At 54.2% G+C, this 17243-nt stretch overlaps 1 protein-coding gene across 4 annotated transcripts in view; it reads right to left on the bottom strand.

The window, feature by feature from the left end:
• BOC (BOC cell adhesion associated, oncogene regulated) overlaps positions 1-17243 on the bottom strand; it is a 57035-nt gene that overhangs the window by 13613 nt on the left and 26179 nt on the right. For all 4 annotated transcript variants that reach the window (XM_027782424.2, XM_027782426.2, XM_027782425.2 and 1 more), the window contains exons 2-6: positions 11025-11191; positions 10362-10640; positions 2009-2155; positions 1264-1407; positions 543-836 (exon numbers count right to left, since the gene is read on the bottom strand). In XM_027782424.2, the coding sequence (XP_027638225.2) occupies positions 543-836; positions 1264-1407; positions 2009-2155; positions 10362-10640; positions 11025-11109 (949 nt within the window). In that variant the 5' untranslated portion in view covers positions 11110-11191. The remainder of the gene's footprint in view (positions 1-542; positions 837-1263; positions 1408-2008; positions 2156-10361; positions 10641-11024; positions 11192-17243) is intronic.

Raw genomic sequence — 17243 nt, 5'->3', positions numbered from 1 at the left:
AAGTCCCAGTTTTCTAAGCTGAAATGCTACTCTGTGCTTGTGCCGGAACAACACACCAGCACCTGGATGAAGTGCAATCCAATAAAACATGCTTATAAGGAGGGGAAGGATGCGTGGCAGAGATATCTAAGGTGTAGTATCCCTTACATTTCCCACCCCATAGACAGCTTCTCCACAGAACAGAACAAAAAGCAAGACACTCCAGTGTCTTCCCTGTGCCATTGTCAAGGATGTCTAAGCAGCAGCCAGTCCCCCACTAGAAAGTGCTAGAGCAAACCCAGTGTCACAAATGACAAGAGCAGAGCTTTTGGTGAGGAAGAGAGGATGCATCGTCTGCAGTCCATAGTGGGAGCCAGGAAGGAGGAACTACCACCCTCAAGGAAGAATTTGTCCCATCTCCTAGAAACTGGAACCATGAACAGGGGTTGGCATTACATTGTGGTTTGTCCAGGAAGAAGAGTACAGCAGCACCAGTATTTCCCCCTAAAAGCAGTGGAGAAAGTCCAAGTCCTTCCTGAAACAAGGGCTACAGCAGCACTCACCAAACACCTGCACGTTGTAGAAGATGAACGCAGCTCTGGCCTCTCCAACCCCGTTGTCAGCTGTGCAGCTGTAGGTGCCCGAGTCCTCCTCACTCGTGGGGTCAATCAGGAGGTTGCTGAGCAGGAAGCGCGTCTTGTTGTAGGCGGAGACGCTGGAGCCATCCTTGGCCCAGGTGACCCGCGGTGGGGGGATCCCGCTGGCCACGCACTCCAGGATGAGGCTTTGGCCCTTGGTGACAATGATGGTTTGAGCTTCAGGAGGGTAGATTATCCGGGCTGCCTCTGCTGTGGAGCCTGGTGAGGAAGAGGAGGAAGGAGGTGGGTGGGAAGGAAGGTTGCCGGTGTGAAAGCACCCCGTGCAGAGTGCGGGTAGGGGTAATGGCAGGGCTAGTGCGCTGCTCCCCTCCGCTGGGGCAGATAAATGGCAACGCAGGGCAAGAGGGACATTCCTTAAGGGACGCGGGCACACAGCAAGCGGTCTCGCTGGAGGGCCAAGGGCCTTTGCTCACCCATCACCAAGAACAAATCCTGAGGAGGTATGGCAATCCCAGGGCTGCACACCCCCCCCAGGAGCAGGCCCTGGGGCCTTCTGCTGCTAGAAAGGCTTCCCAGCAGCTGATAATGTTGGTTCACACAGAAAACCAGCTGCGACAGCACCGGTACGTGCTCCCAGGACTGGAAGTGCTCTGGAGAAGACGTGCAGTGAAGGGACAGAGCTTACGTCTCACACGGAGCCTTTCACTGGAGACCGAGGTTTTCACCTCCTGCGTCACGGGGTTGTAGGCAGCACATTTGTAAGTCCCCTCATCCTCTTGGCTGGCATTGACGATCTGAAGGTTCCCAGATGGCATGATAAGGTAATTGTCTGTAGAGAGAGAAGAGGAGGTGGCATGCGGGCACAAGATACGCTCCTGCCCAGCCTCCCGAAAGACATGCAGCGCCCTGAAGGAAAGGTGGACAAGTGGGAAGGGAAAAAACGACGCGGTAACACCGACAGGAATGAAACGACCCTTTTTAGTTCAAATGTCAGGGGAAGCAATGATGGAACGATGGAAGGAACGGAGCCGCAGGTGAAGCTAGTTTGTCACAAGTGCATCCAGCAGATGGACTGAAGCTGCAAAATTTGGATCCAAATTTTAAACACCTCTGCAAATCTGAAGTCACCTTTACCCAGGCGGGGCTAGAAGAATGCTTCACAGAGCCACCCAATGAACAGTGTCATTGTGCACCACCTAATTCTTCTTCCTTTCACCTTACCGCAAGCTGGTGTTATACGTGGCTCCCCAGTCCCAGGCAGTGGGGACACCAGGGAGACCTGGCAGGGACGTTAAGCAGGACCTGTGCTCAGGCTGGCAATGGAGGGACAACGAGGAGGCAGCAGGCAGAGGAAGCTACTGCTGGTAGGGAAGAGTAAAGCTGAGGATCCTGGGGAGGGACCCAGCAGGACAGACCCCTGTGGCACTCACCTCGGGAGGCCTCTAGCCACTCCTGCTTCACGCTGTAGCGGACCTGAGCCTTGGGATGACTTTCAGGCAGGTCACAGGCGATCACAGCCGTGTTCCCTTCATCCACCTCGATCACGTGCTGGCCGTCGAACTTGAAATCTTTGAGATCTGCAGAGAGTGAGCGACAGGGCATCTCAGTGGCTGGCTGAGCACCGCGGTGTCGCTCATCCTCTCCCTGCGGACCCGGGGCTGTTTCGTTGCAGTGCTGGCAGAGGGCTGCTCTGTTCCCAGCAGCAAGGGAAACTGGCCCGGTTTCAGAGCTTTAGTTTTTTTCTCCTCCTCCTTCCTACAAAATGGATAACTTAAAACGCAGCTTCTGGAGAATCTGCCTGCTACATGGCTGAGACACTGGGTGTGAAGAGTCCTGGCCTGAAAGTAAAAAACGAGCCAACTTACTGCAGCACGGAAGGGCAGCCAAAACCGGTCCTTCTGCAGCCTGCTCTTTCAAAAGCGGCTGCCGCCCTGCTACTGAGAAGCTAACTTTGTACTCAAAACGCAGGGAGCCCAGCCTGCTTCAAGGGTGTACAGACACCAGGTGACACAGTGGGAGAAGGTGTGTGAACGCTGGATGCTCCCAGAGTTGCCCCGAGCTCCAGTGCCTGAGTAATCGGTGTCTCTGCTGTGGGCATTCCCACTCCCACCGAACACCTCGCGGCACAAGGCTGGTTAACCACGACACTGCGTGTGCCCAAGCAGTGCCCGCACCCCAGTTCAAAGACTCGCAAGGAAAAGCAGCTCCCCTGCAGCTGCCCCCTCCCTAAAGCAGCTGGGAAATCGCCCATCCCAGCACGTGTCTCCCTAGGAGGCTGTGACGGGGTCACTCCCCCGGCAGGGCCGATGTGAGCAGCAGAACTGGAAGCACAAGGCAGGGGGAAGGGGCACTTTGGGTTCTTTTCCTTGTTTTTCAAAGCAGGAGCAGAGGACCACGGTGAAACCCCACAGATCCGGCAGGGCAGGGAGCACACCTGCCTGGCGCTGCCGAGCTTCCCGCAGATGAAACTGGTCCCCACGCTTCCTGGGCACAATGGCAAATCTTTCCAGAGCACCACGAGCCCAATGTTTGTCTCAGTCCGCCTGTGCTGGGAGGAAGAAGGTTTTGCGCCGGGAAAAAAGTCCCACGCACACATTTTTACAGTGCCATGCACCAGCCCAGGCGACCACTAGTGACAACTGCACATCCCGCAGTTGGTCGCAAGTCACGTTGTCACATCAAGGCTCAAGCTGGCGCATCTTCCCTGGGACCCAGCGCAAACACACACCTCCTGAGCAGCATGTCGCTAAATCCGGACGGGACCGCACTTCCTTTTCAAACCCCTACGCTAAGGCAGCGCGTCGCATCCGTCGCCACGGCATGGCATGGCCACGCGCTGTCAACAGCTCCCTCGCCCCTCGCAACCCATCCCAGGATGTGGCACCCGTGACCTCGGGCAGTTTGGAGAGCCGGGGGGCAGCAGGAGGGCTGGCGGCGGGCGGACGGCAAGCAGCCTCCCTTGGCAGACTCGGCTGACAGAAAAATGTGTTTTTGTTCTCTGGGAAATGCAGCAGCACTCCAAGAGCAAAAGACAACTCTGGCTCCAAGCTTCTCCCACCCACAGTCATGGAAAAGTGACATGAAATTTCTCAAGCAGACTTTCTGATTAAAGCAAGATCCTTTATGGAGTTTAAATAAAAACCAGCTCTCTTGGCAAGGCGGCGAGAAAGCCTCCCCAAGCGCGGCGCGGAGGGGCTGCCGGGCGGCTGCCGGGGGAGCCAGCATTCCCGGGCCCAGATCTGAGGGAAGGGGAGGAGGTTGAAAAGAAAAGGGGAGGTTTTGCAATGTCATAAAAATGATTTGCAGCGAACATGCTTAATACTTCTGGAATTTCTTGGCATCGTTCAATTAAAAAAAAATATTAATAAAAAGAAGGAATAGGGGTGAACTTCAGAAATGTGATTAATCCTTTAAGACAAGCCGGGGAGGGGAGCCATGTTTCCACTGGGTATTAAAGCCAGATGAAGGTTAACTCTTAACTTGTGAAAAGCTGGCAGTGCTTTGCGCTCCTCCGACAACGAAAGTTACTGCTGGGGAGGGGAAGGGTGCTGGATATTTTCTCCTCTTTGCTTTTTATATTTGATCAAGGAATAAAATAGTAAGAGCCACAGAAATGGAAAGAGGTGGAGAAGAGGCGAGAGCCCAGTGTCTGCCTGCCCACATCATGCGTATTTCTCCCATCAACAAAATATAAACGAGCATCAGGAAAATTAATGTGTGCCTTGGTGGTCTGGATTCATCACAGCCAAATTAAGATTCTGGAGCCAAGGCATAGGCTCCAGCAATGCTGGCAGGGATGTGCACACACACACACGTGTGCACGCACGCACGCACAGGCCCCAACGAGGAGAAGGGGCCCAGGACCCCGGAGGAAGAGCAGACCCACAGCCCTGGCCCAGCGGAGCCCACTGGGGAACACCACGCTCTCAAAGACGGAAAGCGATGTCCCTGTGCCCGGGGATCCCCGGGACGACCTTAGGCTGGGCAAACATGGGGATCCCTCACGTGCAGCCCCCCGGGTGGCAGCTCAGCCCACTCCTCTCACAGCTGTGAGTGCCGCAGCCCCACGGGGGGGAGCAGGACCCCCAGCTCTTCCTGCCTTCCCCTCCCAGCCTGGCCGCAGGGGATGAGGGGCAGAGCTGTGGATGGAGGGGGGGAAAGGATGGAGGAAAGGGATCCTGGGGTGGCTAGGGGAGCAAGACTGGGCACCAACAGAGAAGCGAAGCGAAAGCGGCAAGGGAGAGGGGAAAAACATCAGGTGGGCACCAGGACAAACTGTTTTCCAATATGCAAGTGTACGAGCTTCCTGCCAACCTACTCCCCTAAATCCCTGCTCCCCCACACTTTTAAATAAAGACTGTTTTATTTGCCAGTGGGTTTTGGCCACAGGCGGTCTGAGCCACCCTCCTCCCTGCTGGTACAAGCACGTGCAGCCACCCATGAACAGGTCAGCCAGGGGTGCTCAGGGGCACCCCAGCTCCCTCCATGCATGGGATGAGCCCCCCCCAACACGTGCCATTGCGCTTGGCCACAGCACGGCAGAACGGAGGGCGCCGCGCTGGGCTGGGACAACCACCTTCATCCTGGGGTCTTCACATGAGCTGCCCCCAAGGTGTGGGAGGTCACACGTCCCTTCCCCCACCACGCGGTGCACTGCAGGGACGGGGGAGGAGTGTGTCAGTGCTCGGGGGGTTGCAGCACTCACCCGCCCGGCTGGCAGCAGCCATGCCCCATGTCTAACATGCAATTTGCATCCCAAGACTAACTCCCGCTGCAGCTGGGAGAAACCACATCCCCTCTCCACTGGCTGAGTTTTCCTTTTCATATGGCGGCGCTCGGTGTGCCAGCCCATGTCCTTGTCCTTAAAAGACACGCTCGATCATAGGGAAGCAGCAAATCCTCATCCACCAGCCACTGGCCAGGAGGGGCTGCAGACAGACAGACAGACAGAGCACTACCAATCCCAGCCGTACTGGGATAACAGGTCTTATTTTTTCTCTTTTTTTTTTTTTGTTTTGTTTTGTTCTTCCTTCTGTTTTGTTTAGAAGGGAGCGCAACCAAAGGCTGTTGCTTGTGTCCATCTGCGTCCCACTCAAGAGGCGCGATGGGGCAAGCCAGGGCACGGGGAGGGTCAGCCCTGCGGCGAGCTGTGCTGCTGTCACTGGGGAGGGAAACCAGCTGAATCGCAAGGCTGGGGGCCAAGCAGCAAGGCAGGCGAGACAGGCTGGATTAAATGAATGGGAGACCATAAATAACTTCAGAGAAGAAGCAGTAGTAAATAAAACGCTGGCCTTCAAGGTGAAAGTCCTCCCCGAAAGTAGGGGAGGGGGAGGGAGAGAAGGGAGGCACCCCAAGGCAAATGGGCAGGGATGGGGGGTTCCCCCATTAATCCTGCCTCAGCTGTCAGAGCAGCCTGGGCACCGACGGTGTCACCACCAGCCCCCTCCCACCTGCTGGGACAGGCGCAGCCCCCTGGCCTCCTGCTTGCTCATGCACCCCCAAGCACAAATTGCCCCCCCATGCCCCAGCGCCACACCAGGCCTCTCTCACAGCCCTCATGCCGCAGCTCTGCCGCTCACGAAACACCACCTGTGTTTTCCTTCTCTCCCCTCCTCACACCACCTCTGCCCCCAGGGCCAGAGCCCCTGTGCCTGCTCAGCAAATGCTTTTCCAACACGCAGCTGCCCCCTTCCCTCCCTCCCTCCCTCTCATCGCCTCTGGGGAGCTGTCAGAGAGGCCCGGGCAGAGGAAAATGAATGGGGCTGTCTTCAGAAAGCAGCTGCAAATTCCTGGGGGATGCCCAGCCCGACCCGGCGCAGGGTCACTGCCCACGAGCGCGCTGAGGCCCGGCTTCCCCACGTGCTGCCACAAAGCTGGGAGCTGCCCTCGCCGGCGGCTGATGGAGGGACACGGGCAACGAGCCTCCCTTATCCCACGGTGTCCCCAGGACAGAGGTGCCCGGCGCTCCTCTCGTCCCTGGCCCCAGGGAACGCACTGGAGCAGGTGGAGTTCCTTTGTTGCGCCCCTCAGCTATTTTTTGGTTTTGGTTTTAAGCATCACGTCTATTCAGGGGTCAGGCTTGCTGTTGTGCTTGCTGCACCGATTTTCCATGTGCTCAGCTGAATGCAGGGAATTCCACAGCTTTTGCCTCCTCTGCCCACTGGCTTTGCTCCAGTCCCACACTTCAGCTGCCCTGCGAGCTCCACCAAGGGCTCTCAACCTTTGGAGCCTTTTGCTGTTGTGGGACCAGCCCACAGCACCGTGTTCGTGTCCCTGGTGGATGTATCTGGCCCCACCAGAGCCCGCTGCAGCCATACGTTTTTTATATCGCACCTCCATCCAGGAGAGGGGCTGGAGCAGCGCTTCTGGCATGATGGCAACTTTGCTACCTGCAAGCGTGCAGAGAAAATATTTTTCTCTTCCTTGAAGCTCTTGAACACGTGAAGGCTGAGGGGCTGCCTTGGGAAACCAGGAATACCCCTGCTCCATCCATGCAAGCCGTCCCGGCTCCAGCCCATCACTGCCGGGCCAAAGGGCTGCCTCGGAGCCACACAGGGCTGATCTTGTGCAGCACGGCCAGGCCACCAGTGATCGGCACGTATCTCTCTGCGCAATAGGCCACCGGCTGCCAGGGTTGAGTGTGGGATCATGGAGCACCAGGTCGGCTCTAACTGGACTCAAAAGTGCTCAAGTAATGCCTAAAGTGCTGCTCCTTTTGTTGCTTTAGGAAATCTTAGAGCCAGGGAGAGCAGAGGGGGACTCGGTGTCACTGTGCCACAGACAGGAGAAGGAGGTTATGGGTCTCAAGGTGAGGCTGTGGCTGCCAGGTTATCTGTGGTGATGGTTATCTGCTTGCTGACCATCGGCAAAGCACAAGAACACCCTGAGGGACTGGGCATGCACAGCCTGGGGAACTCAAGGGTGTTTCCTCCAAAGGAGGTGAAGAGAAAGGAGTGGAAATAGCCTTAAAGCTGGCCAGATGATGTTATCCACACCCCTTGAAACCTAGCGAGACACTTTCCAATGACTCCGGGTCCTCTTCCAAAATAAACCTAAACCTTGAAAATACTTCCACACACAACCCCCCACCCCGCCTCTGCTTTCAGTCACATTCCAGTTCCACTCTCCCCCTGACCCCTCAAAATAACCTTTGGATGGGGCTAAGACTGTCAGCGGGTTTTCTTTCAGCTGGGCAGGCGATCCGGGAGACACGTATCAACTTGCAATACCGACCTGCCAGGGGCTTCCCTCTCCACCCCCACGATCGTGGTCCCCACTGCACCAGCTCAGAGCAAGGCCCCGTGGAGGAGCTCCGGAGCAGGAGTGAGAGCCTGTGGCACATCTGCTACCGTAGCTTTCTAACTCAGTCCCACCACAAACTGGTGCCCCCTGTTATTTCAGACCCCTGCAAAGCCACCGTTGCAAGCAGCCTCCAGCTCACAAACATGAACCTGGTTATTTGAACCCCTCTAGGTCTCCCTCCTACACATTTCAGCCCCGCTTCGTTCCTGGGCTGCCTTCTCTCTCTCTTCACTCATTGACTGCCAAGTCTTCCCCACCTGCTCTCTCTCACCTGAGGCCGGCCAGGTGTGTGGGACATGGCCTCTGCCATCCCCATCTCCCACCGAGGACAAGGGACCCATGCAGCGCAGCGCAGGGGTCCCCCACGGTAGATTAGTTGCTTGCTCATCCAAACTCTGGCTCCAGTCGTGCGAGCTCCGCTGAGTAGCGCTCCTGACCTCCCCTCAGCGCTATGCTCACGCCGTGGCAGGGACTGCAGCAACGGGCAAGCCCCCTGCTCTTGCACCCCCATCCCCAGCCGCAATCTGGTAGCTGAAGGTGCTCTGGCTCCTGGAGATGGCTGACAGACTACTCAGCTGTGGCTTTGGTTTGTCCTGAGGGACACACTGGGACCTTCTGGTGCTCTAAGGCTCGTCTCCCATCCACCACTGACGGCAGACCAGAGCAGACAGACAGGTTAAGCAGCCACGCTTTGTCCCAGTAGACAGAGCTGATGGTAGTGGGCTGGGGTGAGGGGAACAAAAGAAAAGGGGATCAGCCTAAGAAGGAACCCATCAGGCTGAGGAGCTGCGCACACCCTGCTCTCCTAAATACAAACCATGCCCTTGGTAATCCCATCCACCTCTCCCCTCCTCTCCTTCCCTCTATCAGGCCACCAGCGCACACAGCCCCCTTTCTGCTCTGGAATGTGTTCTCCGAAACTTAATCTCAGCACGGGGCTCAGGCCAAATCCCCCGACAGATTCGGCCCCGTGACAACCCCCTCCCACACCGCCTCAGAGCTCAACAACTCTCCTCTCGCTTTCCCTCACCTCCTCCTCCCACCCAGCCTGGCCTAAACATTTCACTCCTGATTAATGTATCAGTGACAAGCCAATAACTTTTGGCTTTAAAGCAAAGCCAGCCTCCACTTTGCACAAACATCTTCAGTTCTTCATTTTCTTCAAACTTAGCCCCAGACTCCGCCTTGCTGGGAAGATGAAGCCCTTTCCACGCCTGGGGGCTGTCACTGCCAGGGGATGGTGGTCTCCTCTGTGTACACTTGCTCCACCAAAACCTGCACGAGTCTCTGAGAAGACCAGACTCTCCATTGCTTAAACAAAGGGTGGTCCACACAGAGCCCCCCACCTCCAAGGAGGCCTGGGCTGCCCTTTCTCGGAAGCATCCAAATACAGCACTTTCTCACAGTTGAACATAACATCTGGCCAAAACCAGACGCCTGTAAGAGAAGTTCCGCACTCTGAGAGACTCCCCCTCCCATGCACGTCTCCTTGGTCTGTCGCCAATGCCAGAGGGCAGCAGGGTAAGCTCAGAGATAGAAGCCAAGTCCCTCACTCAGAGCTGTGGCTCAGAAACAAGGTAGCTCTTTGCTGCCCTGCCACTGAAACCTCATAGGAAGATGACAAAGCCCTGGAAAAGGGGAGCATGCCCCGCTCCCCCGGCACCACAGCAGGGGTAATGAAAAAAAGCCTCCTGCCCCTTAAATCAAAAACCTCACTATGAGTGCTTTTAGATACTCTGCTCTCCTGTATCCACCTCCTGTCAGCTTCTGCCTCTGTCTTACCAAATAAGCACAGCACAGTCTCTGCCTTCCACATCTCCATGCAACTGTTCTCCCCCCCATCCCTCTCCCTCACCTTGCCTTTTGGCAAGGCATCTTCCCGATGGTGCACAGAGGACTACCAGCTATTTACTGCAGGCGTTCAGGAGCACCCCCTCACCACAACCGGACTAACCTTTCCCTGGTGCGAGCGTGGGGGCCGGTGCCTTGGCTATCAAGAACACAGGGGCAACCCAAACAAGGGCAGGTCCCATCGCAGGCCAAGGGACTTCACTTTCTGTGGGTCAGGACATCAGTAAAACTTGGCACACACTGACCCAGCACTGGTAGCAGCCCTGCAGCGGCCCAGGCACTGGTCCAGCCATCAGCACCAGCAGGTACTTTTTGGCAACCTCAGTCAAGAAGTCACCAACCAGATAAGGCAGCATGCCAGTTAGGAAACCAACGACGCACACAAGCCCCATCGCTCAGGTATTTCACCGCAGTACAGGTCTGCAGCCTACCATGCAGGAGGCCGGGCTGGGTCACGGATGAGCCACAACACGACAGCCAGTCCACGATCAACAATGCTACAAAAGGGCTTAAGCCAAAGGAACCCTCCCTTGAGGCCAGCATGAAAAAGAGAGCATGGATGAGCCTCTCAGGACGCGCGAGTGACGTCCCAAGCAATGCAGGGGATGGCAGAGGACTAAAGCTACTCACTAGCTAACGTGACCACTGCAGGGACACTGGCAATGACTCCTTCAGGCACACGAGCAATGCACTGGTATCGCCCCACGGTGTGGTTATTGAGAGCTGTGATGACAAGTTTCCCCTGCTTGATACGGATACCCAGCACCTCATCTGAACCAGCCAGCTCCTTCCCGTTCAGTCTCCAGGTGAGGTTCACTCGAGGGGGGTCCACAACACACCCCAGGCTGACTGGGCCCCCAAGCTTTTGGACAATGGAGGCAGGTTGCACTGTGACCTGCAGAGATTCACCTGCACAGAGGGAAAAAATGGGAATAACAAAGTTCTGTGAGACTCAGCAAAAGAAAGGACAGAGGAAAAACTGCAGTGCTGGTATATTTTGCATGCCCCATCACTTCTGCTTGTGCTGCACCTTCCCCTTAGCTCCCCACACACCCACCCTAGTGCCTGGAGATGCATACCAGCCCCATCTCTTCTTGGCACCACCAGAGATATCCAGCTCTGACCGTATCCCCTTCTCCTCCGGAGGAGTGTTTAAACCAAGACCATTGGGCAAGGCTATTGAGGAAGCGGCAGACAGAGGAAGCCACTCTGTGCTTGAGGCATGGCTATGCTAAACAGCATCAAGGCAAAACATAAACAACACGGAGCAAATGAGTAAGAACAGAAACTCACTCAGTTTGGCAAAACAGCTAGCTGCTGCGAGGATGAAGCAAGGGATGGGGGACATGGGTCTCTTCTTTCCACGTGTCATTGCCATCCCATGCAGTGTGTCCTGGGGTGCCCAGGGAAGGATCCCATAAGCTGCTCAGAGGATGCAGTGGACGTGCAGCAGCGTATTCCTGTGGATGACAAGAGACATGATTGATGAAACCCTCAGAATTCCCTCTACTCTGCAGCCCTGCCTGGCTTCTCTCCCAAATTCCTAAACTCCCAGGGATTCACCGAGCCAGTAGCCTGGGGAGACTACACAAACTGATGCAAGCACTTCTCCAGACTCCACGGTTGTGAGTCTCCCAAGACATCCCATGCTCAGCCCTTGGTACAAACCTACATGTGTGCACATAGACACATACTGCCCTTCCCTGTTTCAGACTTGACGTGGTGAATGTCTTTACTGTGCCAGCAATGCACACCAGACAATTTTCAGGAGCAAAACGCAAACATTTCCAACAAAGTGTCACTGGACCTATGTGCTAAGTGTTGCCACCCCTTCTTGGGTGTGTCTGGAGTATATTCTAGCTTGAACACAAAAGTAAACGAGTAGTATGAGTCCCGAGCTACGTGAGAGCAGAGGTGATCCCACAGTTTCACAGCCTCTTCCTGAGACATTGGCCATGTTGCTACTGGGCATAGCCATGTTTCAATCCAGATGGGACTCCTTAGGAGATATAAAAGTTTTTCAGGATGTCTCTGCAAGGAATTATTCTGAAGCGGAGGGGACACTTTTTCAGGAGAAAAGAAATGTCCCATTCTAAAACTGTTTAAATTCAGTTCAGCAAGCTGAGGGCAGATTACACTGATGTGGCGTAATACAACTTTATTCTAACTTAAGAACCTATTTTGACCTATGAAAAGGTTTCAGATTAACTGTTCTGCCTGAAACACACTGTCTGTTTTGAGTTGAACTACCCTGTCTGGACAAACCACCAGGTTCATATTCAAAAGCATCAACAGTCTCCAAAAACCCTGAAGCCCAAAGCCACCCATCAGAACCCAGGTTGCTGCGAAGAGCTGCACGCTGCAGCAGCTCCCCTGGAGACACCGTCAGGAATGAATGCTAAAGCAGACGAGCCAGGTCAGGGGGATTAAAGATCTAAGTGGCTGCCCCAAGAGACACCTCGGATGTCAGACTGAATTCAGCTTCAGCCAAGGGCAAAGAGCTGAAGTCAAGAAAAGATGTCCCTCTATGGACATCATAATGCAGCTACAGGATTTTGAGCTCCTTCCAGCTGCAGCACTAAGAAGATGACCGGTGAGTCTCAAAGGCATTTCAGAATTGCTCCAGCGGCATGTCTACATTGGCAGGGGAGAAGCCCAAGACCAAACCAGCCATGGCGGCCAGCCCAAACAGCAGTTACATTGTCTGCTCCCCCTGCAGATACACCACAAGCTCATTAGCCACAGCCACCATCCTCAAGAGGACCAGGGCTCTGCAGACCAGTATCTCCTGCTTCCACCACGGTCACTGCTCGAGCATGTCCTTTCCATCACCATCTTAGTCAAAAAGAGGGGACAAGTCCGTTCAAGCTAAAACTAAAACCTCCTAACTCCTGAAGTTATGCAAGTTATGAAGCTGAAGCAAGGAAAGACAGCATTTGGGCAAATCTCAGCAATTACTTTGCTTGGCCTCTAGTGACAGCAAAGGTGCAAAAGTGCAATATAGGGCGATGCCCACAGCCAGCCTTGCTGAGATCCACACGGCAACAGTAAGAATCCAGCTAACTAGAGCTTGCAATCATCTCTGCAAATTGGGCTGTCCCTCTGACAGCAAAACAAGCTGTCCCCTTTCCCCCCACCATGCCCCAGAGCACTGCCTGGGGGAGAAGCGATGGAGGGGACATTCTTATAAAGTTGAGAAGAGATAAGAAAAGCTGCCTCTGAGCTGGCAGTTTCAAAAGGAAGCAATGCCTAGCAAAGCAGTCTGCAGCTGGAGCTCTGCAAACGCCACAAAGAGCATCTTTTCGTGGCACTTTGCAGGTCGATGTAAGCTCGCTCAGCAGGCCTGCCAGCGGGCTCAAGGCAAGGGCAGCTCTTCCCTGGGAGTCACACAGTCCTGGTTAGCACGGCCACGAGGCCAACACGACAAGCCTTGCTGAGAGGCAAGGCAAATTAGCTCAAGCTTGGCATGGCCTGATGTGGCTTCCAGGCAGCCAAGAGCATGGACAGAGCTTGGCTGTGGGGCATCAAGCTGGGCATACTCTGAAGGCACCCAGCAAGATCAGCTAGACTCTTATTCCAGCTACTGCAGCCCACAGCCCCGTTACATATGAAAATCCGGTGTGGGTAACCTCTAGTGCCGAAGCGACAAGACAGCAACTTCCCTCCCACACACCTCATCCTCCCTGGTACTCACTCTCCCCACCCGAGAGGACAGTCCCAACAATTTGAAGAGATTTGCCCGTCAACCAGCACATACCGTTGTACAAGATGCTTTCATGATTTGGAGACTAGCTGAGTTACTCAAGTTCATTTCTCCACGGAAGACAGCTACCAAAGCACCTTTGTTATGCCACAGCCATCTGGGGCAAACCACCATGGACCATGGCCAGAAAAGTGCCCGATGTCTGCCTGCGGCAGAACGCGCACCACCGACACCATCACTGGTGTGCAAGTTGATGTGCCACTAATTACACTCATCTGGAAAAGACTTGGAGTCTATTTGGGCTAAGAAACACTTCACACCACAAGGCTTGCTGGAGACAGACAGCCTTCCACCAAGGTAGAAGAAACATTTTTGGGGTAGGATTTAACGTCTTGCTCCTCCGTGCTGGAAGCCTACAGAGCAAGGCTGACTCATTCCCCCTATCTGGATGGGTTTGGCAGCAAGACGGAAAAATGCTGGATGGAAAAGAGTTGCTGCTTGGAGCCCATGCTGGGGGAGGGGGTAGGCAAAGATGTTCCCAACCAGACCTCCCTGCAGCTCTGCGTCGCACGGAGCCTCTGGCCAGAAGGGCAAAGCCAAAGGTGCAGAAATGTGTAACGGACCCTTCGTGAGCTAGGACCACCCAGGCACATCGATGCAACGACTAAACTGGCTGCCCCCAGGTCTGTAAAAAGGCGAAGGGTAATAGTTGGGGAGAAAAAAAGGGGAGATCAAAAAATTTGGCCACGGCACTGGGCAGGCTGAACGATATTGAGTAGAGACTGAGGAGAGAAGGTGTGTTGCAACAAGTGTACGGTACCTCCCCAAACCTCCAGGCAGAGTATGAGCTCTAAATAGGGACATGGGGCCATTTCTTTCACAGCTGAGTGAAGTACAAGAAAGTAAATGGCTAGCATAAAAATAATGAGGAAAATGAATGAAAACATCAATTCCAAAAGAACTATTAGGATCCAGGGCCAGATTTCGAAATTCTCAGCTTCCACAATTGAAACCAGATTTTCAAAAGCATTCAGTTCTTGACGTGCTGAGCTCTCCTGAATAGGCAACCAACTTATTTCGATGCCTAAATGGGAGCTGACCTCTTTTGAAAATGCTGCCCTTAAGCAGCCTGCAGTAGTGCAAAGCAAGGAACTTTATTAATCAGGCAGCTTTCGATCTGCCCAGCGTCCCTGCAAGTACTGACAGAGCAGTCTGCACCAGAAAAGGCAGCAAAGGTGGGGAGTGGAGAAGGTCCCAGACCAGTGCAGACCAGTGGAGCCCTAGAAGTGCTCCAGCTGCCTTCCCAGAGGCAGTGGTCCTGGGCAGAGGGCTGCACTGGGAGCTGCTGGGCTGCTGCGTGACGGTGCCCTGCTCTGCTGCCTTCTCTCCCCGAGGCAGGTACACTGTGAAATACCCCCTGGTTGCCAACAGTTCTGCAGCCACCAACACCGTCAGCCTCAACAGCTCCTGCTTAATTGCTATCTGGGAAAAGAAAGAGTTAAAAGTAATTTGAAGAGCTTCAAGGGGGCGGGGGGAGAGGGAAAACAAAAATGATTTGTTTATTTATTTTTAATTCTTTCCTGCCAGGTTAAAATAACAATTTCCTGTCGGTGGAGCTCTAAGTCCCTTTCAGACAGCCCAGTAAATCACAGGAGGGGCCATTAGGAGAACAAAATTAACGAGAGCTTCATGAGATATCGAGGGGTGGTGGGGCTGTAAAATCTGGCGGCTCAGCTTCCCACCGCACACCTCAGGCCACCGAGGCCCCAGCTGTGCCACCGCGATGGAGGGCACTGCGAAGGGAGCCGAGCAAGAAAGAAAACCCAGAGGTGAAGATATAAAAGGGAAGAAAGGCGCACGCGTGTGCAGGGGTGTGTGTGATAAAACTCGAAAGGAAAAAGGGATCCGAATTAAGCACAGGCAGCGGGAGAGGTGTTTGCTGATTAGAAACTGAAGGTTTTACTGAGGAAATGCTGCTCACAGCCCCAAGCCCCCTCCTGCTTAACAAGGGCCAGCCAAGCAGCCCTTGTTACTGCCACGCTGGCTGTAATTTACAAGGCTCCCAAATAGGAACCAGCCTCTGCCCCCGCTGCAGGGCAGCATCCCCACCCCGCAGACCCCGGCCCAAGGCGCAGGCTGGGGAGAAGTGCAGAGGCAGATTGGGAGACAGGGAAAACTCGTCGATGCACACAAGGGCATTCTGGGGTTGTGTCAGGTGACTGGACCCCGAGTGCCTCTTCGTGCAGGGGAGGAACGGGGAAGGGGCTGCTCTGCACAAAGGCAAAGCTGCAGCAACTCAGGTCCAGCTACCAGCTGGGGACACCCTGGGTGACTCCGGAGAATTCACTGCAGCTGGTCTCTGTTTCCAACAGGTCAAGTAGGGACAATGATACTCCCAGTGTTCTGTTTTATACATTGAGACTTAAGCTCTTCAGAAAAAAGCGATGTCTTACACAGTACAGTGTGCTAATCTTACTTGTAATCGTTAGTTTTTAATACAAGTCAGTATTTTTTTCTGTTGTTCCATACAGCTTAAAGCACTGGAAAAAGAAAATGTTAAAGAGAAAACAGCCACAGTACCCCTTTGCTTTACGAATGAGGGAACCTGAGGACTCGATGAGGAAGCCAGCCTGGCCCAAGGTTATACAGAAAAGCAGTGGCAGGGCTGGAAATCGAAAGCTCTCTGATGGGGACCTCCATCCCATCAGGCAAGTTGGTCTTTGATCCCGAAAAAAGCCGCCATACAACGGCACAGTCCTCTAGCTGAAAACATACTGTCCGGTTGACACACCTGAACGGGTCAGCTGCAAAGTCCCCTGCATGATTCCTGGGCATGGAGGGCAAACCTGGGCATCCCTGACCGTTTCTCCCTAAACCATCAAGCAGTAACACTCCCCGAGGGCAAAATTAAACCCTATCAACCCCCATCCCCACTCCAAAGTATTCATTTCACACCATTAAGTTATACTCGCTCTCTCTGAAAGGGTTTGGAAAGGGAGAGGTTTGCAGCAGGAGAGAAGCTTCCCCCACCACATGACAACATGGGAAGCCAGCGGGAATGGGGGTGCGGATGCTGTAGGGAGAGGCAGGATCCCCGACCGGGAAGCAGGTGGTGTCTGTCAGGAGGGGGCAGGGAGAGGCAGCACCCAGCGTTACACCCCACCTTTGAAGTCAAGGAGGTAGCACAGTGTATGGGCAAACAGGGATAAAAGCTCGCCTGCTTCCCTCTGAAGCTCCTGACTTTCAAGTGCCTTAGCTCTGTTAACATAGCCCTCGATTAACTGTGTGAGGAGGTGTGTGTGTCGTCCCGTCGTCCCCCCCCCCCCCCCCCCCCCGCCTATTTTTTAAAAGTGTTTAGGCAAAAAAAAGACTCTCTTTCTGGCTACTTGTGAGCTCAGCAAGTCCATCAAAAAGCCACAACATAATAAGCCTAGGATAAATTTGTGCTTATAGCTGGGAGAAGGAAAATACCCAGAGCAAAACCTGGCACAGCACCACCACCATGCAGATGAGCGAGTTCACTTGCAAACTACAAACTGTGCTTGGGCACTGAGTGACCCTAAAAAAACCCCAAAGATCTTCTCCAAGCAAGTCCTCAGCAATTCAGTGGCGACAGACACCTCTCTAAAAAATAAACTAAAGTCACAGATAAACCAGCTTTTTCCTTGAACAGAACTGCTCATACAAACCAAACCAGCAATGAACTAAACAAAACATGCAGCAAACTTTGTGACTTTTTTTTGTCTTCCTCAAGATGAAGCCACTGCCCTGGGCAGCTCCTTTCCACAACAGCCTGGGGTATCACCAGG

Source organism: Falco peregrinus, chromosome 6 (assembly GCF_023634155.1).
Source record: "Falco peregrinus isolate bFalPer1 chromosome 6, bFalPer1.pri, whole genome shotgun sequence".
NCBI lineage: Eukaryota > Metazoa > Chordata > Aves > Falconiformes > Falconidae > Falco > Falco peregrinus.
Note: the sequence above shows the minus strand (reverse complement) of the source record. Positions and strands in the feature narration are given on the sequence as shown.